The sequence below is a fragment of the Panulirus ornatus genome, chromosome 68, assembly GCF_036320965.1.
Source record: "Panulirus ornatus isolate Po-2019 chromosome 68, ASM3632096v1, whole genome shotgun sequence".
Taxonomy (NCBI): Eukaryota; Metazoa; Arthropoda; class Malacostraca; order Decapoda; family Palinuridae; genus Panulirus; species Panulirus ornatus.
In genome coordinates, this window is record NC_092291.1 from 14,696,275 (window position 1) to 14,715,061 (window position 18,787).

Genomic DNA, 18,787 nt, shown 5'->3' on the forward strand with positions numbered 1-18,787 from the left:
TTTAATCAAACCTTTAAAGTTACTTCTTCCCAGACCGTTCAGCAACATAAAGCTAAACACATGATAGAACTGGCAATACCATTGTTATACGTACCACAGAGCGTGTCTGGTGTGATGACGCACTTGACACTCGGTCAAATACACTCGATCACGTCCCCACTGATCGTTCTTTTTTTTCTCTTTTTGGCCAATTCCGTCCACCGGAGGGTAGCTGCTACCCTCCGGTGGACGGAAGCTTCCTGCCATCCGCTCAGCTGTGAGCAGATACAGCGGACACACGGGAACTGCTGACGCTGTTTAGGGGTATTGTTAAACATCAGCCATGTAACTCCCTGATTGTGACAGAGCACACACACCTCCCGCCCTATGTTGGCAGCTCGACTTACAGAGCAAACCCTTCAGCTGTGTCGATAGCCCTTCTAAGTCGTGGCCGTACGAGTTTTATATTGGGGTATCTTTATTACTCTCTACCATCCCGCACTATGTAAGCAGGTGAAGGAAGCACAGCAGTGGCTTGCGCTTTGAGCAGAGGACAATGCACTGCTTTTCCCTGCTCCAGTGTGAGGTGATGGAGCAGAAGATATCACTTCGTCTATTGGTACATTCGTAAAGCGTAGGTGTCTGCTACACTGAGTATGCTATGAGCTAATTGTACCATACGTCCACGACAGAGGTTTGTGCACAATAAGCGAATGATGTGTATGATATCAGTAGACCTACACTCAATCCACCAAGACGAACAAATCATCATTGAACTTCTTGCCCCTCCAGTCCCGCCAAGTGGACGAAAAGGAGTACAAAATCTTCAAGAAACTTCTCACTCCGAGTCTTGCTTGAATGAAGATAACACATGCCTTATGACAGATGCCTCACAGAAGGCGACTGAGAGAGAGAGAGAGCATCCACCCACTTGCAGTAGAGCTTCATAAACGTTTGTGTCATGAAATAAAAGACAAACATGTTGCACTTTCTCCCATCCCCCCCTCGCACAAAACCATAACGTTTCGTAAATACATTTGTCGTGAAACAAGAAACGAGTCGTGTTCTTTTGTTTTTTTTTACCGGTCACGTGTTGGCTTTCGCTTACGTATCTGCTGCGCTTGATTCATTTCCCCGAGTGCTTCACTGCTTCCTTATTAATCATTCATTGCTGTTTCCTTATTAATCACTCACTCATATACTTCAACTACGTGTCAGGCTAACTAGCTCGTTACGGTGCTTTGATAACAGATTTACATCCTCCTCCTCCTCTGTGTACTGGCGTTACATAAAGGACCAATTTGTGTTGACCTTCAACACTGTTGAGATCAGCGTTTTGTCTCGTTAACGGCACATTATGTTATGCTCCCGTTTGCCCCGTTTTATTGAGAGAAATAATTGTAATTCCGACATGTCTTGGGGCTACGTTCTCTCTAAGCTTTGATTACGTCACTTCCTGCCATTTCAGTATCTGCACTGGCGTTTTCATCCTACTAATGGAATATTTCATCACCTACATTTCCTTCAAGGAATGACCATCGAATTATACCGATTACTCATCATTTTGGGTGTAGAGGAATGGATAAATATGTTTACGAGAGAAATAAAACAAAGGCAGATACGAATACTTTCACAAATGAAACCACAGACAAGTTCATCATGTATCGTGATGAACAGAAGCAAAATTTATCTTTAGTTACTACACACACACACACACACACACACACACACACACACACACACACACACATACACACCATCCACGACCTCTGTACCCACGGTACAGGAGGGCTTGTACTGGGAACACTACAGCGAATGATTAATAACCTCTCTCGCTCACGGCCGCTGTAATCAAGGCATAGTTTTTTTCCCCTCGGTCTTAAGGAGTTTTATCCCTGATAATTAAACTAGGCAAAGTTAAAGGCCACTTCGATATTCTACCCCTCAACGGGTGGATGGTAAAAAAAAAAAAAAAAAAGAATATTACCGCGTTTTGCCACTTGATCTTAGCACGAGGGAAGCTGAGGCTGCAACATTATTGAGAGAGAGAGAGAGAGAGAGAGAGAGAGAGAGAGAGAGAGAGAGAGAGAGAGAGAGAGAGAGAGAGTCAATACATACTACACACTGGGGTATACTATACCTCTCACCTGATCACCTCTCACTACACGCCTCTCTCTCACCTGGCTGCCACTACCGTGTGCCACTGGCCGTCCGTGACCTGGGCTCGGGTCAGGCACAGTGACCTGGCGGGGTCAGGCTGGAACTGCAGCAGGACACAGAGTCGCCCATTGACCAGCTGTAGCGCCAGGTGGTCTCGGCCGCCCCGGGAGGACAGTACCACCAGCTGGCCTCGTGGCGTCCTCGTGCGGAGCCTGGGGAGAGGATGGGAGGTTACTGGCGGGAGTACGAGAAGATGGGAGGTGAGGAACCTACTACAGGGAGAATATAGAGAGCTGGGGAGGTTACCGGGGGAGAACCAATACCTTGGGAGGGTGACTGAGGGGAGTACAGATGAGGGTGAAAATAAGTGAAAAGTTTTACGTCTGAGAGTTGAGGGAGACCACTGTCGTGCACAGAGGCTAATGAACACTTACAATGATTAGTCCAAGCATAATGATAGTGTTAGGTAATTACAGTACATGCGTGGAAGAGTGGTGATGATGTTTGATAATTATCTTAACCTATGAGTACTGGTAATGATACATGGCGTAATTATGGTACTTGTGAATGCTGCTAGCCCACGGTAAGGTTGATGATGTAACAATCATCATGAGAGTGGGTAATGCTAATAATCACGTACGATAATTATCATACTCCTGGACGATGCTCATGATTTAATAATGGCAGCTCAGGGTGAGCCCGGTGATAACAGATGATCATCGTACACGGCGGGTGAAGGGTAGCAGCATACGATAACCATCGGGTGAACGTTGGTGATGCGAACTGATCATCGTACCTCAGGTTGCGCTTAGCAGTAAAGGACAATTATCGTGCCTCGTGGTGAATGTTGGTAGTGTACGACAACTATCATACCTAAGGTTAACGATGATGATATGAATAAATTATCGTACCTCAGGTTGTGCCTAGTAGTAATGGATAATTATCGTGCCTCGTGGTGAATGTTGGTAGTGTACGACAACTATCATACCTGAGGTTAACGATGATGATATGAATAAATTATCGTACCTCAGGTTGTGCCTAGTAGTAATGGATAATTATCGTGCCTCGTGGTGAATGTTGGTAGTGTACGATAACTATCATACCTAAGGACAACGTTGGTGATGTGCAATGATCATCGTACCTCAGAGTGATGGTGGTGGTGTATCCGAGCGGGGTGAAGGACAGAGCCAGCTTGATGTAACTGTTGACGAGGAATGACGTGGGCGTGGTGGGCGTGGTACAGCCTGGTCCCGCCCACCCGGGCTGGCACTCACACCTCAGTGACCCTGGCGACCCATGGCATCTGCCGAAGGTCAAGGAACGTCATCAGAGCCGCTCTCTACCGTCTTGCGTAATGAGAACAGAATCTGAGGGTGTTAACGAACTCTACAACTTAAGATTTTCATACTTGAGTGTACGAGAATGAACAACTTTATACTGCAGGTGTTGTAACTAAGTTATAACCAAGAATGCTGTGAGTTACTACAAGTTATCATGCTGTTACTGCAGGTGTTGTAAGTTATAACCAAGCATGCTGCGAGTTATTACAAGTTATCACGTTGTAATTAAGGGAGAGATCCGTTGTTTACGAATGGTTCTAATTGGGGTATCAGATTCTCGTATTCATAAGGTTCACATAACATGCACAATGGTAAGACGATGAAATATGCTGGTGTATGTGATATATTGCCGGGATATGAGTATACCATGAGTATCAGAGGTCGCATTCACTCCCCATATCCTTACCTCCCATTCCCTTCTTACCTTGACCTCGACCCCCTCACGTGACCCCCGACTTCTGAGATTACGACAAAACACATGAGCCTTGACCTCAACATGACCTCCCCAGACTCGACCTCCATAAATAACCTCCTGAATTCTGGCTCTCACCTGAGACCCCCCTTCTCACTCCCAAAGCCCCTCACATAGTTTGACCTCTGACCCCCGACTGACCTGCCGTGGAGACCGCAGTGGAGGCCGGTGGAGAGGCAGTCAGCAGCCGGGCACCCGGGGTAGCTTCGCCGGCTGAGGAGTCCCTCGCCCAGGTCCGCCAGCTGCGCAAGCCGGGAGAACAGGCAAGATAAGGTGGAGTCGTGTCATTTCTTATCAGGAGAACAGGCAAGATAAGGTGGAGTCGTGTCATATCTTATCAGGGGAACAGGCAAGATAAGGTGGAGTCGTGTCATATCTTATCAGGAGAACAGGCAAGATAAGGTGGAGTCGTGTCATATCTTATCAGGGGAACAGGCAAGATAAGGAGTCGTGTCATTTCTTATCAGGGGAACAGGCAAGGTCGTGTCATATCTTATCAGGGGAACAGGAAAGATAAGGAGTCGTGTCATATCTTATCAGGGGAACAGGCAAGATAAGGAGTCGTGTCATATCTTATCAGAGGAACAGGCAAGGTAAGGCGTCGTGTCATTTCTTATCAGGGGAAAAGGCAAGATAAGGAGTCGTGTCATATCTTATCAGGAGGAAATAAGGATCAGGGGGAAAAAAGGACAGATACTGAGACGTGTATCTTTCTCCAGTTATGAAGGGCAAAGTCAACTATGAACTTAAATATATCAAAAAAAGTGGTTATAACAAAGTAATAAAGGTAGATGAAAGATGAGGACAGAGGAAAGATAAGGGCAGATGATAAAGATAATTTACTACAGCTGACCTGGCCATTGATCCTCAGGTTCCTGAGACATCCTCGCAAGGGTCGTGGGCGGAGTGGGGCGGGCCAGCCGTAGTGGGTGTGGGCGGGGGGCGGGTGTGCCAGACCGCCTATCTGAAGTGGACGGGCCGTGTTGAGGACCCGGGCGGCCCTGGGTAGTCCGGCAGCGCCCCTGCAAGTGTGGGCGTCTGGGGGCGCGGGGTTAGAGGGCGGCGTGGGCGGAGTATCGAGGCTGGTGCCGGAACACAGGTCCACTATCATCTCCACCAGCTGCGGCAGGAGGAGGAAGAGAAATGGGTCAAGTTTCTATTAATACAGACCTTCAGTGGGACTGGCGTAAATCACGCCACTCACACCTACGGAGTGGGTACGTGGGTAAAAATGTTCCTTTAAGTGGTGAGTCACATATCCCATCTAATGAGTGGGAATATCAAATCAAAGGATCGGATAGGTTACGTCATACCTCCTACTAAGTGGATAAATAGGTAAGTTCAGTCTTTTGAGAATGCCAGTGGTTACAGGGGCAAATCCCGACACTACGAGTCCTCAGTGGATACAAAGTGGAAGTCCCACCACCACACAGCCCCACTGTATAAAGTCGTAAAAACTTCGTTGTCATGGAGAATCACTAAGCACAAGGAAAAAGAAGCACGCCTCCTTGTTACAGACCTCAGAGCACTTGTTTCATGTCCCCACAGATAACACAAACTGGTACAGCAGCTGTGTACACTCTATACGCTTCCCATGTAATCATGTTCGAGACCAGAAAGAGTGAGGGCATCAACACTATCCCAGAGAGAGAGAGAGAGAGAGAGAGAGAGAGAGAGAGAGAGAGAGAGAGAGAGAGAGAGAGAGAGAGAGAGAGAGAGAGAGAGAAACTCTGCACATACTACATTACTCATACTCTTCGCTCTCACACTGCTCTGGTTTATGTCCTGTAGCGTAGTACAGAAAAACGAAAAACAATATCAATATTCTCAAGTTACGAAAGATAAAACTTTCTGTTGTCTTTCCAGTAATATGACCCACAAACACATGAAAAGATCATAAAAGGTCATGTGTACTGGTTACACCCGTGAGAAACACAAAGATGGGACATTCTGGAATCCAGACACTCAGAAATATGAAAAAAAACTCAAATAATTTCAAATTTCAAGATTTCGGTTAACAAATCTAGAATGCATAATAATTTTCTTCTCAGGAACGTAATTTCACCGGAAATCGACTACTTTTGTTTGGATTGCCGGTTTCCGTGGGTAAGAGAACGAACCTTTTCCGTGCACAAAGCCCACTTGTACTGAAACACCCGAGAGCAGTAGAGACACGCACGCAGTGGTAGCCACTAACCTCGTCCTTCCATATGAGGTCTATCCTATGCCAGGTGTCGTCGGCCAGGGAGTAGGAGGCGTTGAGGGAGAGGGTGACGGCGCCAGCTCCCAGGTCCAGGAGGAGGGATGGACGGCCCCCTCGCAGCTCCAACAACAACACGTCACTGGTTCCCCTGGCGGCTCCTTCTGTCACTTGGCTGGCTCCTCGGAGAGCCCCTCCCGCCACGTCGCTGGATCCCATCGAACCGTCGTCGACACTGTTGGTTCTTCTTGTGTCCCCTTCTTCTACGTCCTCCCCTTTCACTTGGGACTCCTCGGTGTCGCTGGCTACCCCAGAGATCCCCTCCTCCCACAGGGGACCAGAGTACAGCAGCGTGGCGTCCCCAGAGGCGGTGAGGATCTCTAGGCTTAGGTGGACCTCAGCACAGGTGGGGACGGGCGGCACCCACACCCACCCACCACTGTCTGGGTTGGTCCCGCCCCCAGGGTCCGCCTCGCCCACGCCCCCACCCTCGAAGTATCTGCTGAGGACCTTACAGCGGGAACCCCAGGTGCCGTAAGGACAAATACACCTGTGGGAAGAACATGAAAATTTACATCCCTGGTAAATACAAATGCATATGCTGAACAAACACATCTTAAATGGGATACGAATGAATATGTGGGAGAAAGACACCTCAAAGACGAGCAAATACATTTACATATATACAGTTTTGCGTGGACCATTACACCTGTGGGACAAACAAATGCACCTATAGGATGCACAAGTTTACGTGCGAGTTGACAAAACAAATACACATCGCATAAACGATTACAGTTGTAGAGGCAACAGTATTGAGAATGATACGAGTAGAATATCCTTGAAAATGTTGCATAAGTCGGTAAACATTTTCAGTGCCACCCACACTTATGCACTCACGAGAGCAAGAATCAACGAGCGAGAGACGACTCCAAGCTCTTTCCAATTCGCAGTTTCCCCAGAGCATCTACCTGAAACTCGTCTGGCGACCTCAGTTCAAAGGGTCGTTTACTCCCGTCTTGCAGCTGGGCTCTCAAGGCTTTGCTGGCAATTAGCTTTACGGGGTGACATATCAACAATACGATATGCTCGCTGAATCCTGCTCTCAATTTCCTATCCACAAGCGCACCTGATCACCAGCTATGTACGAAGCAGGTATTAGCAGACACGTCACCACAGAGGGGATCAATATCATACCACAACTAAAATCCAGTGCTAAAAAGGAAATGAGAGAGGTATAAAAAATAAAAAAATTACAGACATTTGGGATCAAAAACAACGAGGGGAGGGACTATCTGAGAAACTCCGGAACGTAAAGAAAGATAGGGTGATGACGACATGTTGCGACTCGGTAACCCCTGCAAGAGACAACACAGGACACCTGTTTTCATCCAGAGCACATATCTGAAGGCTGCCCCCCCTCTGTGTATTGTGACGGTGTGGTCTGTTTGCGCGATACCTTGAGTGGTCTGATGACACTAGTCAGGGACAGGGGAGTGGGTGGGAGCTAATCACATGGTGCTTGAAGACACAAGCAACCCCTGGGGCACTTCAGACTTGTTTTATAAGGTGACAGCTCCTTCGGCTGGTGTTTCGGGTGTAATCACTCACCTGGCGTAGCTGAGGCATATAATGAGTCACGTGTAGAGTTACATCAGTTCACATGGTGGCCTTGAGTGTTGGCACACGCCTGTCATAACTAAGTTAGGTGTGGGACACACCGGTAGAAGCACTCACCTGGCACCTGTAGGTACACACCTGCCACCGATAAGACAGGTGTGGGTCCTACTGGAAGATCTACATCCATTTACCTATCGCATGCGGGTTGAAGCAGACACCTGCTGTCACTAAAACAGCTGTGCGCTACACTTGTAGAGCTTATAACCCACTCACCTGGTGCCGGTGGGTGTAGGCATACACCTGCCACCGTTGAGGCAGGTGTCGGGGCCACAGGCCTGGTCCTCAGGAGGGTTGGTGGGGCCTAAGCAGCCACAGCCCCGACGGATCTCCAAGCGGGGGCCCACCACAGCTGTGTTGCGGGCGTCCACCACACTGTACCCTCTTCCCAGGACCGCCCGCGCCCAGCACCCGCCCTCACAACTGGAAGTCTCGGGCGCAGGAATCTGAGTAACCCGACGGACATTTTCTTCGCAGGAGGCTACGCCCACGTCCTCCACAGCGACTCCCAAGATCTGAGTCAACTGTTCGAGAAAGCGAGAAGAGAACAGTCTCAAAACAGTTTTCAGAAGTGATGTTAAATGAAAACTGATAAGTAGCGAAGGAATTAAGAGCAATATTCTCGACACTCCGAGGCGAGAGAAAACAGAAAACGTTGTACGAGTTCGATGTCCAATATTGTCACCCTCGCGTCCTGCTGGCGACGGGTACATAGAACTCTCCCGGTCTATTGAAAATCAAAGGTCAAAGCTAATGGAATGAGCAACTTGGCTGAAAGAAAAATAGTGGAGAATGACCTAAAGCTGATGTATATGTAGGAAGATTTGTTCCCTAACGTGGAAGGAATGACACTAAACCCCTAGCGGGTACTTAAAGATAAGGAAGAGTTAGCAGTGAAGTGGGAGGCCATAAAGGTAAACAAAGAGAAGGGAGGTGTACTCAATTGCGGGTCAGCAGTGAAGAGGAGATGGTGCTGTAAACACGGCGGATGTGACTGTAAACACGGCGGATGTAAATGTAAACAAGACGGTTCTACAATACAGGGAGGGGTGCGAGTCGAAAATATTTACGTCATTACCAGTCAAGACAAAATGCCTGCTCGTAAACAAGAAGTAATTGTAAACAAGTAATGAGGTGTTTGCTGTAAACAAGGCCGAGCCAGGAGTAGACAAGGGGGTGGGTGGTGCTGACCTCACGTCTGCGGTACAGAAGGATGTGGTTGAGGTTGTGGACGCCGGGCGCCGACACCCAGACGTGGGTGGTGGGCGGCGTCGTCTTCTGACCCGTCCTCTTCCACCCACTTCGGTTTCCCCGACGTTGCTGCCACCCTCACGCCCGTTCCACCCTCAGCCGCCCACGTACCCGTACCGTCATCATCCACCCACGCCTGCACGCCCGTGGTCTTGCCTTCCACCCACGCCCGGGAGGCGACCACCAGCCGACGCAGGATGGACGTTCCGCCCTGAGGGAGGATGTCAAGAGACTTAGGAAATGTCACCCTGCTTGCTACCTTGAGTGTAGCATGTCACACACGTTGCCTCCGTGGCATGTGTTCACTCCACTACCCACTGGTACTCTACCTCCCAGCGTGTCACTCTCCTTATTCTTTCTCTCCCAAGATGATAACAATAAATCCAGGTCATGGGAAAACAGTTTTCAATGCGAGGATTATATAGGAATTTTCACCTTGGTACAAAAGCTATATTTATATGGTAAACTATACTGCTTACTCAAAGAACCTCTCACGCTAATTAAGCTACCCAAAGACCCATCAGTTACTCCAATCACCTAATCAGGCTGCAAAAAAAAATTAGCCAACCGATGAAAAGAAAGCAATTAGATACCTCCAGTTTAGTCAAGCAATCAACGAATCAATCACCCAATATATGTAACCAACCAGGGACCTTACCCGACTCTCCTGCCTGATGACCTGGTGGGGGTCAGCCGCGAGGGTCAGGAGTGTTGCCCGCGTGACGTCACGCGAGGTCAGGGACTTGACCTCGACCGTGACGTTGGCCATGACCCCTGCCTGACCTTGGCTGACGTCATCGACCGAAAATGCCAGCTCGTATCTGAAGGGGAGAGAGAAGAACAAGGCAGGAGAGCATGGTGGGGGAAAGGGAGGGAGAGTGGGGAGGTGTGGGGTAAATGTGGGGTTCTACATAGTGGGGGAGAGAAAGACTACGTGAGGGGGAGGTGGGGATGTTGCTCAGGGGGAGAAACCATGAGAAGGTTTTAGGAAGCGATTACAAGGGAATATACAGAAGAATAAAGACACAAGGACAAGGCAAAGGAAAGGCTGTTGCAGGAGGCAGACTAGATAGAGAGAGAGAGAGAGAGAGAGAGAGAGAGAGAGAGAGAGAGAGAGAGAGAGAGAGAGAGAGAGAGAGAGAGAGGTATTATAGTACGAAAGCTAAAGGTGAAGGAACCGAAGAAGAAATACCGAGGGGAGACATAATGCCTACAGAGAGAGAGAGAGAGAGAGAGAGAGAGAGAGAGAGAGAGAGAGAGAGAGAGAGAGAGAGAGAGAGAGAGAGAGATTCAGATACCCAGGAGAAAAACTTGAAGCACTTATAAGAAAAAAAAGGTAAATCTGTCATATTCAGACAATAACAACACTAAAAAAAACAAGAAGACAATTGAAAACCCTTTCATGCACACGTCACATCTGTGATATGACGAGTATCAGATATTGCACCGTCCTGTTCAACGCTGAGGATATCTATTTCAAAGGCATTCGTGTGATCTGTAGGTCATCAGGTGACGGGGCACTTTCACCTGCAAGGTGAGGTGGACACAGGTCACCTACCTAGGTCGTCAGGAGGGATGAATACCTTCACCCACCTCCCTTACCATTACGTGAAGTCTTATTGCCGAAAGGTTGGTTCTCTTCCTCTTTTTTTTTTCAGCTATTACTCCAGTTTCTCCTTCCTGAGAACGGGCTGCTTGGGTGCCCCGCCATCACTGGCTGAATCACGTAACCTTCACCAACTAAGTTGGTAAGGGACACCTTCACCTACCGGCCATCAGGCAGGGAGGAACACCTTCCACCTACCGGCCATCTGGGTTGGAGGAACACCTTCACCTACCGGCCATCTGGGGTGGAGGCAGCCATGGTCAGGTCCCCGGTGGAGGTGTCGAGGAAGAAGCCCCGTTGGTGGCGTCTCCAGGCGTAGGTCTTGGAGGAGGAGGCCCAGTCGTCCGGGTCCTGCACGTACACCCTCCCAAGGGGCACCGGAGCCACCTGGGGCTGCAGGGAGAGAGAGGGAGAGAAATGTGAGAGAGGACATAGAGTGGTGACACTCTCACAAAAATTGTGTGAAATAAAGGAGAGAGAAGGAAATGACGTAAAAAGACTTACTGGTAATAACTGATCAGATTCAATGAGTACCTGGAGGGTGTGTGGACAGTGACGGTCATACCGTCAGTGACTGACCTGGAGGGTGTGTGGACAGTGACGGTCTTGACGTTAGTGACTGACCTGGAGGGTGTGGACAGTGACGGTCTTGGCGGCGGGGGTCATCGGGTTGTCGTTGAGGTCAGTGACGTGGATGGTGAGGGTGACGGTGGCGGAGAGCGACCCGGCGTCCGTCACCACCAGAGGCACCAGCAGCTGCCGCTCTTCCTCCCTGTCCAGGGGCGCCAGGGTGGAGACTACCCCCACCCCGCGGCCCTCATCCCCTCCTGCAGGAGGTGAAGGTTAGTCGCCAGAGAGAAAAGTGAAGCGAGAGAAAGAGAGAAGAAAGAAAGGAAACGTTGGAGGCAATACAGTGAGACCATGGTGTGGTGGACGCCAGCGAAGATGTGATGAGAGCTGGGCCCTAGGGATTGCAAGAGGGAAGAGGCTGATGAAGGAGAGGTGGACGACGAGCGAAGATAAATGGCGGGCGGGAGAGACGGCAAACATTCGTATATTATTGCCACGGTTGACGTGATCTGTGATCCATCCGGTAAAGTGAGGTAAATGATGTGTAAAGTCTTCAGCAGGATAAGTTGTGAGAGATGTGTCGCTGTGGGGAGAGGTGAGGCTCAGCCTCGTGTCAGGGTTTGTGTCGGTGATTTCAAGAACCGCCCAGGGAATAGTGTGTAAAGGACGGCCTGGATGGGATTTATTGGTAGTTTGGGAGTCTGTGATGAGCGAAGGTGCGTTGTAGAACGTGGGTGCGTGACGGGGCGTTGAGGACGTGGTGCGTGACAGGACATAGGTGTGTGGCAGGGAGTTGAGGTGCGAGATGTCATGTGACAGTCAGGAAGTCAGCTGAGGGAGTTACTCACTCTTGTCATGCGTGACCATGACGGTGGCGCTGACGTGGGGCGGCGCCCGGGGATCGAGGGCGAGGGTGAAGGGCGGGCCGTGACCCAGACGCCAGTCGTCGGGGTCATCCAATGTGACCCGGGCCACCTCCTTCCTCCTGCCGTTCTCCACCACCCGTACCTCCCGCGGCTCAGCCAGGAACGGCGGGTTGTCGTTCACATCCGTCACGTTCACCTGAGGGAGGGCCACTGAGGTCAGGCTGGGTCATCTGGGGGAGGAGGAGGTAGGAAGTGGCACTGAGTCCCTACATGTCAAGTAAGGTTATCTGGGAGAGAGGGAGGTCAGGCATGACAACTTGGGACGGGTCAAGCACGTCGACCTTGGGGAAGAGGTCAGGCAGGGTTACTTGGATACAGGTCATACAGACTGGCCTGGGGGAGGTTCATGTAGGAAGAATCAGGAAGAGGACAGGTAGGGTCATTTATCGGGTGGGTCAAGTAAGGTCATCTGAGGGACGAACAGCACCTGCCGCTGGTACTCACAGAGAGGGTGGCGGTGGCCGTCCTGGGCGGCACGCCGTCGTCCGTCGCTCGCACCAGCAGATTGTGGGTGGCCGCCGCCTCCCGATCAAGGCCGCCCGCCAGACGCACCGCCCCGGATCCGTCCACACTAAATCGGCCGTCGGGGTCGCTGGTCGGAGCTATACTGTATCTGATCCTGCTGTAGCCGCCCTGCAGGGTCAGGGGAAACGGGTCGTGGGTAATGATGACAAAACAAGGGATAAAACACACACACACACACTCATTGGACACGGCTGCTCACCCCATCCAGGTCGTGGGCGGTGAAGGTGGTGAGGTGGGTGCCCGCGGGCGTGTCCTCAGGCAGGGTCAGGTGGGCGTGGTGTGTGGTGAAGACGGGCGGGTTGTCGTTGGCGTCGGCCACCTGCAGGTTGACCCAGGTGCCGTCCACGTGGTACTTGTCCTCCCAACCTTCCTCACCCTGCAAGCAAGCAACCAACAGCCACGTCAATCCAACTATCAGCAAACAGGTGAGGTATCCCCTCCTCCCAACGCCAAATTACTTACTCCTAGCGATTCCTAGCCTTTGGCAGATGATCCGTAATCAATAAAGCTATCATTATCCTCCTTATATAATCTAGGAGATTATATAGGGCCTCTTAACCTGCTGGTATTGTGAAGACTTTCCACCCATAACGAGGCCAAGTAAACATCAGTGAACTGTAGGGGGTGAAGACCTACCATGTCTGTCACTTCGACTCGGAAGCGAAATCCTTTCCTGTGGTCGGGGTTCTCGTAGTCCAGGGGCTCCAAGGGGCGCAGGTCTCCTCCAGGGGCTCCGACCCGTCGCCCCTCAATACGAAACATCTGCCAACCGTGCCCACTGTCCGGCACCACCTGTGGGAACCAGCTGTCATCATCAAGCTATTCAAGTAAGACTTTAATTCTGTCTGAATATTTCTCTCTCTCTCTCTCTTTCCCTCCTCAGCTATATCTATCTACCCATTCATATAATCTATCACCTATCTGTCACTCTTTAAGTATACAAGTTACAACCAAATACCAGTGTGTTCTTGAGGGAACGCTAAACATGCTCCCGTTTGCCTTGTTAAAACTGGTAGAATTGGTCGAGGCTGGTAGCCTAGCTAAATGGCCACCAACATCACTTGGTTGATGGCTCTAACTTTGGCAAATATTCGCTTGATTTTATGAACGACGTTAACCTCACAGGCGACATCAGTATAAGCCATGTTACCATAACTGAGAGACATCCAGACAGATCCTGAAATAGCATGAACATACCCTAGATTGAAGTAAATTCCGCTGGTTATATTTAAGCAGGTTGACTAACCACTTTATATAAGTACGACGGTATGATTTTTTTTCTAAGACGATACGACCCTTTGAGTACGAAGGTTCGAACCCTTAGGTGAGATGGCTTGACCCTTTTTTTAAGGTCTAATGGCCAGGTCATCACGCTCCGGGGTCATACCATCGTTATCATTATCATTATTGTCATTACGAGTGGTAGTAGTAGTAGTAGTAGTAGTAATAGCTGTGGCAGCAGTAATAGTAGTAGTTGTGGTAGCAGTAATGCTATTGCAGGGTAATGGCTGCTTGACCCTGTATGAAAACTAAGAGATTATGGTTGCTTACTGACCCTGTATGTGAAGTTGTTGAAGATAATGGCTCCTTACTGTCCCTGTAGGTGAAGTTGTTGAAGATAATGGTTGCTTACTGACCCTGTAGGTGAAGTTGTTGAAGATAATGGTTGCTTACTGACCCTGTAGGTGAAGTTGTTGAAGATAATGGTTGCTTACTGACCCTGTAGGTGAAGTTGTTGAGATAATGGTTGCTTACTGACCCTGTAGGTGAAGTTGTTGGAGATAATGGTTGTTTACTGACCCTGAATGTGAAATTGTTGAAGATAATGGCTGCTTACTGACCCTCTACGTGAATTTGTTGAAGATAATGGCTGCTTACTGACCCTGTAGGTGAAGTTGTTGAAGATAATGGTTGCTTACTGACCCTCTACGTGAATTTGTTGAAGATAATGGCTGCTTACTGACCCTATACGTGAAGTTGTTGAAGATAATGGTTGCTTACTGACCCTGTAGGTGAAGTTGTTGAAGATAATGGTTGCTTACTGACCTTGTAGGTGAAGTTGTTGGAGATAATGGTTGTTTACTGACCCTGTAGGTGAAGTTGTTGGAGATGTCGTGGTCGACGACGGTGAGGGTGGCCACCACCCGCTGCGGACTGTGTCTTTCCGACACCTCCAGCCACCACTCCGGCCGGGAGAACCTGGGCGGCACGTCGTTCACGTCTCGCACCTCCACCACCACCGTCCCCGTGCCTGACGGAGGGAGGGAGTCAGTGCTGGTGGTGGCAGGGATGGAGGGAGTTACTGCTGGTACTGGGAGAAAGGGAGGGAGGGAGGGAGTCAGTGCTGGTGGTGGCAGGGAGGGAGGGAGTTACTGCTGGTACTGGGAGAAAGGGAGGGAGTGAGGGAGGTTAATGCTGATGCTGGAAGGTTAATGCTGACGTTCGGGAGGAGGAGATTAGTGAACCTCCCTACGACACACCAAGCAATCGATGAGCACCCATTCTTCCTTAATACCCCACCCTGAACCCTAGCTCATCCCTACCAGACCTGAAATCCCCCTCACCTTCGACGCCGTCACCGTCGGCGGCCACTACACAAGCCCCCTTGATGTTCACCTGACACCCCCTGTGCCTCCCATGGCCTTCCTCTTAACCTTGAGTCACCTTAGTCTAAAGGTCCACCTAACCCTTGAAATCCCCCTCCTCCCAGAGATCCACCTCACCCTCAATCCCCGCACCTAGAGGTCTAACTCACCCTCAATCCTCCCCTACCTAGAGGTCCACCTCACCCTTAACTCCCACTTCCCAGAGGAGCAGCTCACCCTTGAGGCCGCCGCCGTCGGTGGCCACCACCTGGATGGAGAAGCGCTGGGTCTTCTCTCTGTCGAGGCAGCAGAGCGCCGTGGTGATGAGCCCCAGGTGAGTGTCGATGGTGAAGATGGGGCTTCCTGAGGACTCGTCGATGGCGTTCTTCTCCAGCGAGTACACCAGCTGGGCGTTGTGACCCTCCTGGGGGTCGTCTGGGTCCTCGGCCACCACCTGGATCACTGACGCCCCTGACGACGACAACAACAACAACCACAGATGGTCACTTGGTAAATGATTTACAGGTGAACAACAACACTCAGGCAAGCTCAGTACGAAACTGACGCTTAGTAAATGATTTACAGATGCCTACAGGCAAGTAACACTCAGGGACGCACAAAGAAAGGCAACTAGTGACTTTGTAAATGATTTACAGGTGATAAAAGATAAGTAGCGCTCAGGTAGGAACATTGACAATCAGCTGGGGATAGTAAATGATTTACAGGTAGATTCTGATGACTTTAATACTATTTCGATTTTTTTTTTCTCGCGAATATTTTGAGAAATTATTCCTTTCTATATCAACTTGAGATTGTGAAATGCAACTGAATATACATTTATGTATTCCCCTATAAATTCACTATATATTTTCACTACCATTACCATTATTACTATCATTATCATCAAGTACCATCTAACAACTCCAGGTCCCTTTTCAAAAATCCCATGGGCTCCTACAACTGTAAAGCTGCGCTACACACAGGAGCAGGGTCTAGATGGACTCTTTGGAAGCCAGAAGTTCTCTGACGAGACTGTACTCTGTTTCAGTTCAATGATGATGTTACAGCGATCAAGTACTATATATATATATATATATATATATATATATATATATATATATATATATATATATATACACACACACAAATATATTGGCATGTACACTCTTGCAGTTATCATTTAAGGCAAAATATAAACTAAAAAATTACACCATACGGCTGAAAGGAGCCAAGCTGACATCAACACGACAGGAACATTTCAACATTAAGTATTCAAGAGACCATGAATGATAAAACTGGGTGACCTGAACATTCTAGCGCAGCTTGCGTTGTGCGCCTGCCACATGCAACATTCACCCGCAACACAAGAGCACTGTCGCTACGCTGTCATACTGTATCTCATACACCACAGCCTATACCGACCTGTATGCAGCCTATATCGACCTGTGCGTATCCTGTGCGTTTATATAACAAACATCCGACGTTAAGACTCTGAAACACTTGTGTCAAAAATCATTTTTCAGAGACGGAGGAACGCCAGTAACTTCGGTTAACAAGACTTCCCGCGTCACAAGTTAGGGACGGTTAGCAAGTCTACGGCGGCTCTGCCCCCCCACCGCCCCACGCACCCCCCCAAAAAAAAGATAACTGAGAAATGTAATTATGTTATGTAAGTTACATTTAATAAAAACTACATGGTGAAAGCGAGTCTAGCCGAGCACTACGTTCTCTGAGGTGTGACGCTAATGTGTGATATGATTAGATAAGCTAGTGTGTGTGTGTGTGTGTGTGTGTGTGTGTGTGTGTGTGTGTGTGTGTGTGTGTGTGTGTGTGTGTGCCGCGTTACATAATGACGAATGCAAACTTATGTGCGAGATACGACGGTCGTGCATGCTGTCTGTGAGTAATCTATTTCGATTATCATGATCTGGGTTACTAGGGTCAAAACTGTATAACCAGAATAAAACAACCACTTCTGAGTCATATTGTCCTTGTGACCGATATAACTAAGAGCGAAAAGGCCATTTGAGTAACATACGAGTAGCAAGGGCTTGTGAGCATATATTGCCCTTGTGAGATATATAAGGATGAGAAATATAATGAGAGTAACATGCCGTGTGAGTAATATGAGGAGAGTAACATGCCTTGTGAGTAGCACAGTCACAGCAGGGAGGTCGTGTGAGGACCCTGGGCAGGGTAGGGTGAGTACTTACCCTTAGGGGTGTTCTCGGAGATGGCGGCGTTGAGCGTGGGCGAGGGGAAGTAGGGGGCGTTGTCGTTCACGTCCTTCAGGTTCAGGTGGACGTCCGTGTGGGCGTGGAACTCGCCGTCCGTGGCCTCCACCCGCAGCCTCCACTTGGCCCGCCCCTCCGGCGGGTCTCGGTCCAGAGGCTGTGGTAAGGGGAAGGCGAGCAGTTGGTGGTATGGTGTGTGGAAATGGGGAGTTACCAAGGGGAGGTGTTGTGTCGCATGGGGAAAGGGGTGGAGGGGAACTAACGCTCTCTCTCTCTCTCTCTCTCTCTCTCTCTCTCTCTCTCTCTCTCTCTCTCTCTCTCTCTCTCTCTCTCTACCTGCTCTCCCAAGCCTAATATGCCGCCGCGCCCCTATACATTGCCAGAGGGAAAAGAGCTGCCGGATCATTTAGCCTTTGAAGCCCCAGCCTCATGGTGGGGCCACCAAGGTGTTGACAGTTCAGGGGATGGCAACACAGCGGGGGAGAGATAGATAGATAGATAGATAGAGAGAGAGAGAGAGAGAGAGAGAGAGAGAGAGAGAGAGAGAGAGAGAGAGAGAGAGAGAGAGAGAGACGGTGTCCGCGGCGGAGGTCTCACGTCTCGCCAACGGGTACCGGGGCGCGTCCCGCCCTCGCGATGATTTCACAGCCGTTTCCTGGGTGGCCGCAATCACGTGGCTCTACTGAGAGAGAGAGAGAGAGAGAGAGAGAGAGAGAGAGAGAGAGAGAGAGAGAGAGAGAGAGAGAGAGAGAGAGAGGCATGGGGAAAAGCGTGGCAACAGGGGGAAACAAATATGGAAGGACTGGGAGACTTAAAACAAAGAGTCACGTCACAGTAGAATGAAGTGAACTGCAAGGAATACGGGGAAGCCCTCAACCTTCCCACACAAGGAAGGAGAGAAGATATATAGATAAGGGGAGATATGATATCAACGTATTGATTCCCCAGAGTCTGTGACGATGGTAAACAAAGAACAGTTCGTTGAAGTCAGAGGAAGAGGGGTCTAGAAGAAGAGGGGGTCTGGAAGAAGAGGGGGTCTGGAAGAAGAGGGGGTCTGGAAGAAGAGGGGGTCTGGAAGAAGAGGGGGTCTGGAAGAAGAGGGGGTCTGGAAGAAGAGGGGGTCTGGAAGAAGAGGGGGTCTGGAAGAAGAGGGAGTCTGGAAGAAGAGGGGGTCTGGAAGAAGAGGGGGTCTGGAAGAAGAGGGGGTCTGGAAGAAGAGGGAGTCTGGAAGAAGAGGGGGTCTGGAAGAAGAGGGAGTCTGGAAG

General features: G+C 49.7%; 1 protein-coding gene across 1 annotated transcript in view; it reads right to left on the reverse strand.

Annotated features, from left to right (window-relative positions):
* The window catches only part of LOC139747464 (putative neural-cadherin 2), a 183,457-nt gene that overhangs the window by 6,100 nt on the left and 158,570 nt on the right, over positions 1-18,787 (reverse strand). Inside the window, exons 7-24 of the mRNA XM_071659827.1 lie at positions 17,502-17,679; positions 15,526-15,759; positions 14,791-14,954; positions 13,340-13,495; positions 12,903-13,079; positions 12,623-12,811; positions 12,101-12,314; positions 11,307-11,509; positions 10,915-11,075; positions 9,735-9,897; positions 9,207-9,287; positions 9,017-9,115; positions 8,042-8,349; positions 6,149-6,701; positions 4,805-5,071; positions 4,093-4,193; positions 3,281-3,442; positions 2,160-2,351 (exon numbers count right to left, since the gene is read on the reverse strand). Of these exons, the coding sequence (XP_071515928.1) occupies positions 2,160-2,351; positions 3,281-3,442; positions 4,093-4,193; positions 4,805-5,071; positions 6,149-6,701; positions 8,042-8,349; positions 9,017-9,115; positions 9,207-9,287; positions 9,735-9,897; positions 10,915-11,075; positions 11,307-11,509; positions 12,101-12,314; positions 12,623-12,811; positions 12,903-13,079; positions 13,340-13,495; positions 14,791-14,954; positions 15,526-15,759; positions 17,502-17,679 (3,602 nt within the window). The remainder of the gene's footprint in view (positions 1-2,159; positions 2,352-3,280; positions 3,443-4,092; positions 4,194-4,804; positions 5,072-6,148; positions 6,702-8,041; positions 8,350-9,016; positions 9,116-9,206; positions 9,288-9,734; positions 9,898-10,914; positions 11,076-11,306; positions 11,510-12,100; positions 12,315-12,622; positions 12,812-12,902; positions 13,080-13,339; positions 13,496-14,790; positions 14,955-15,525; positions 15,760-17,501; positions 17,680-18,787) is intronic.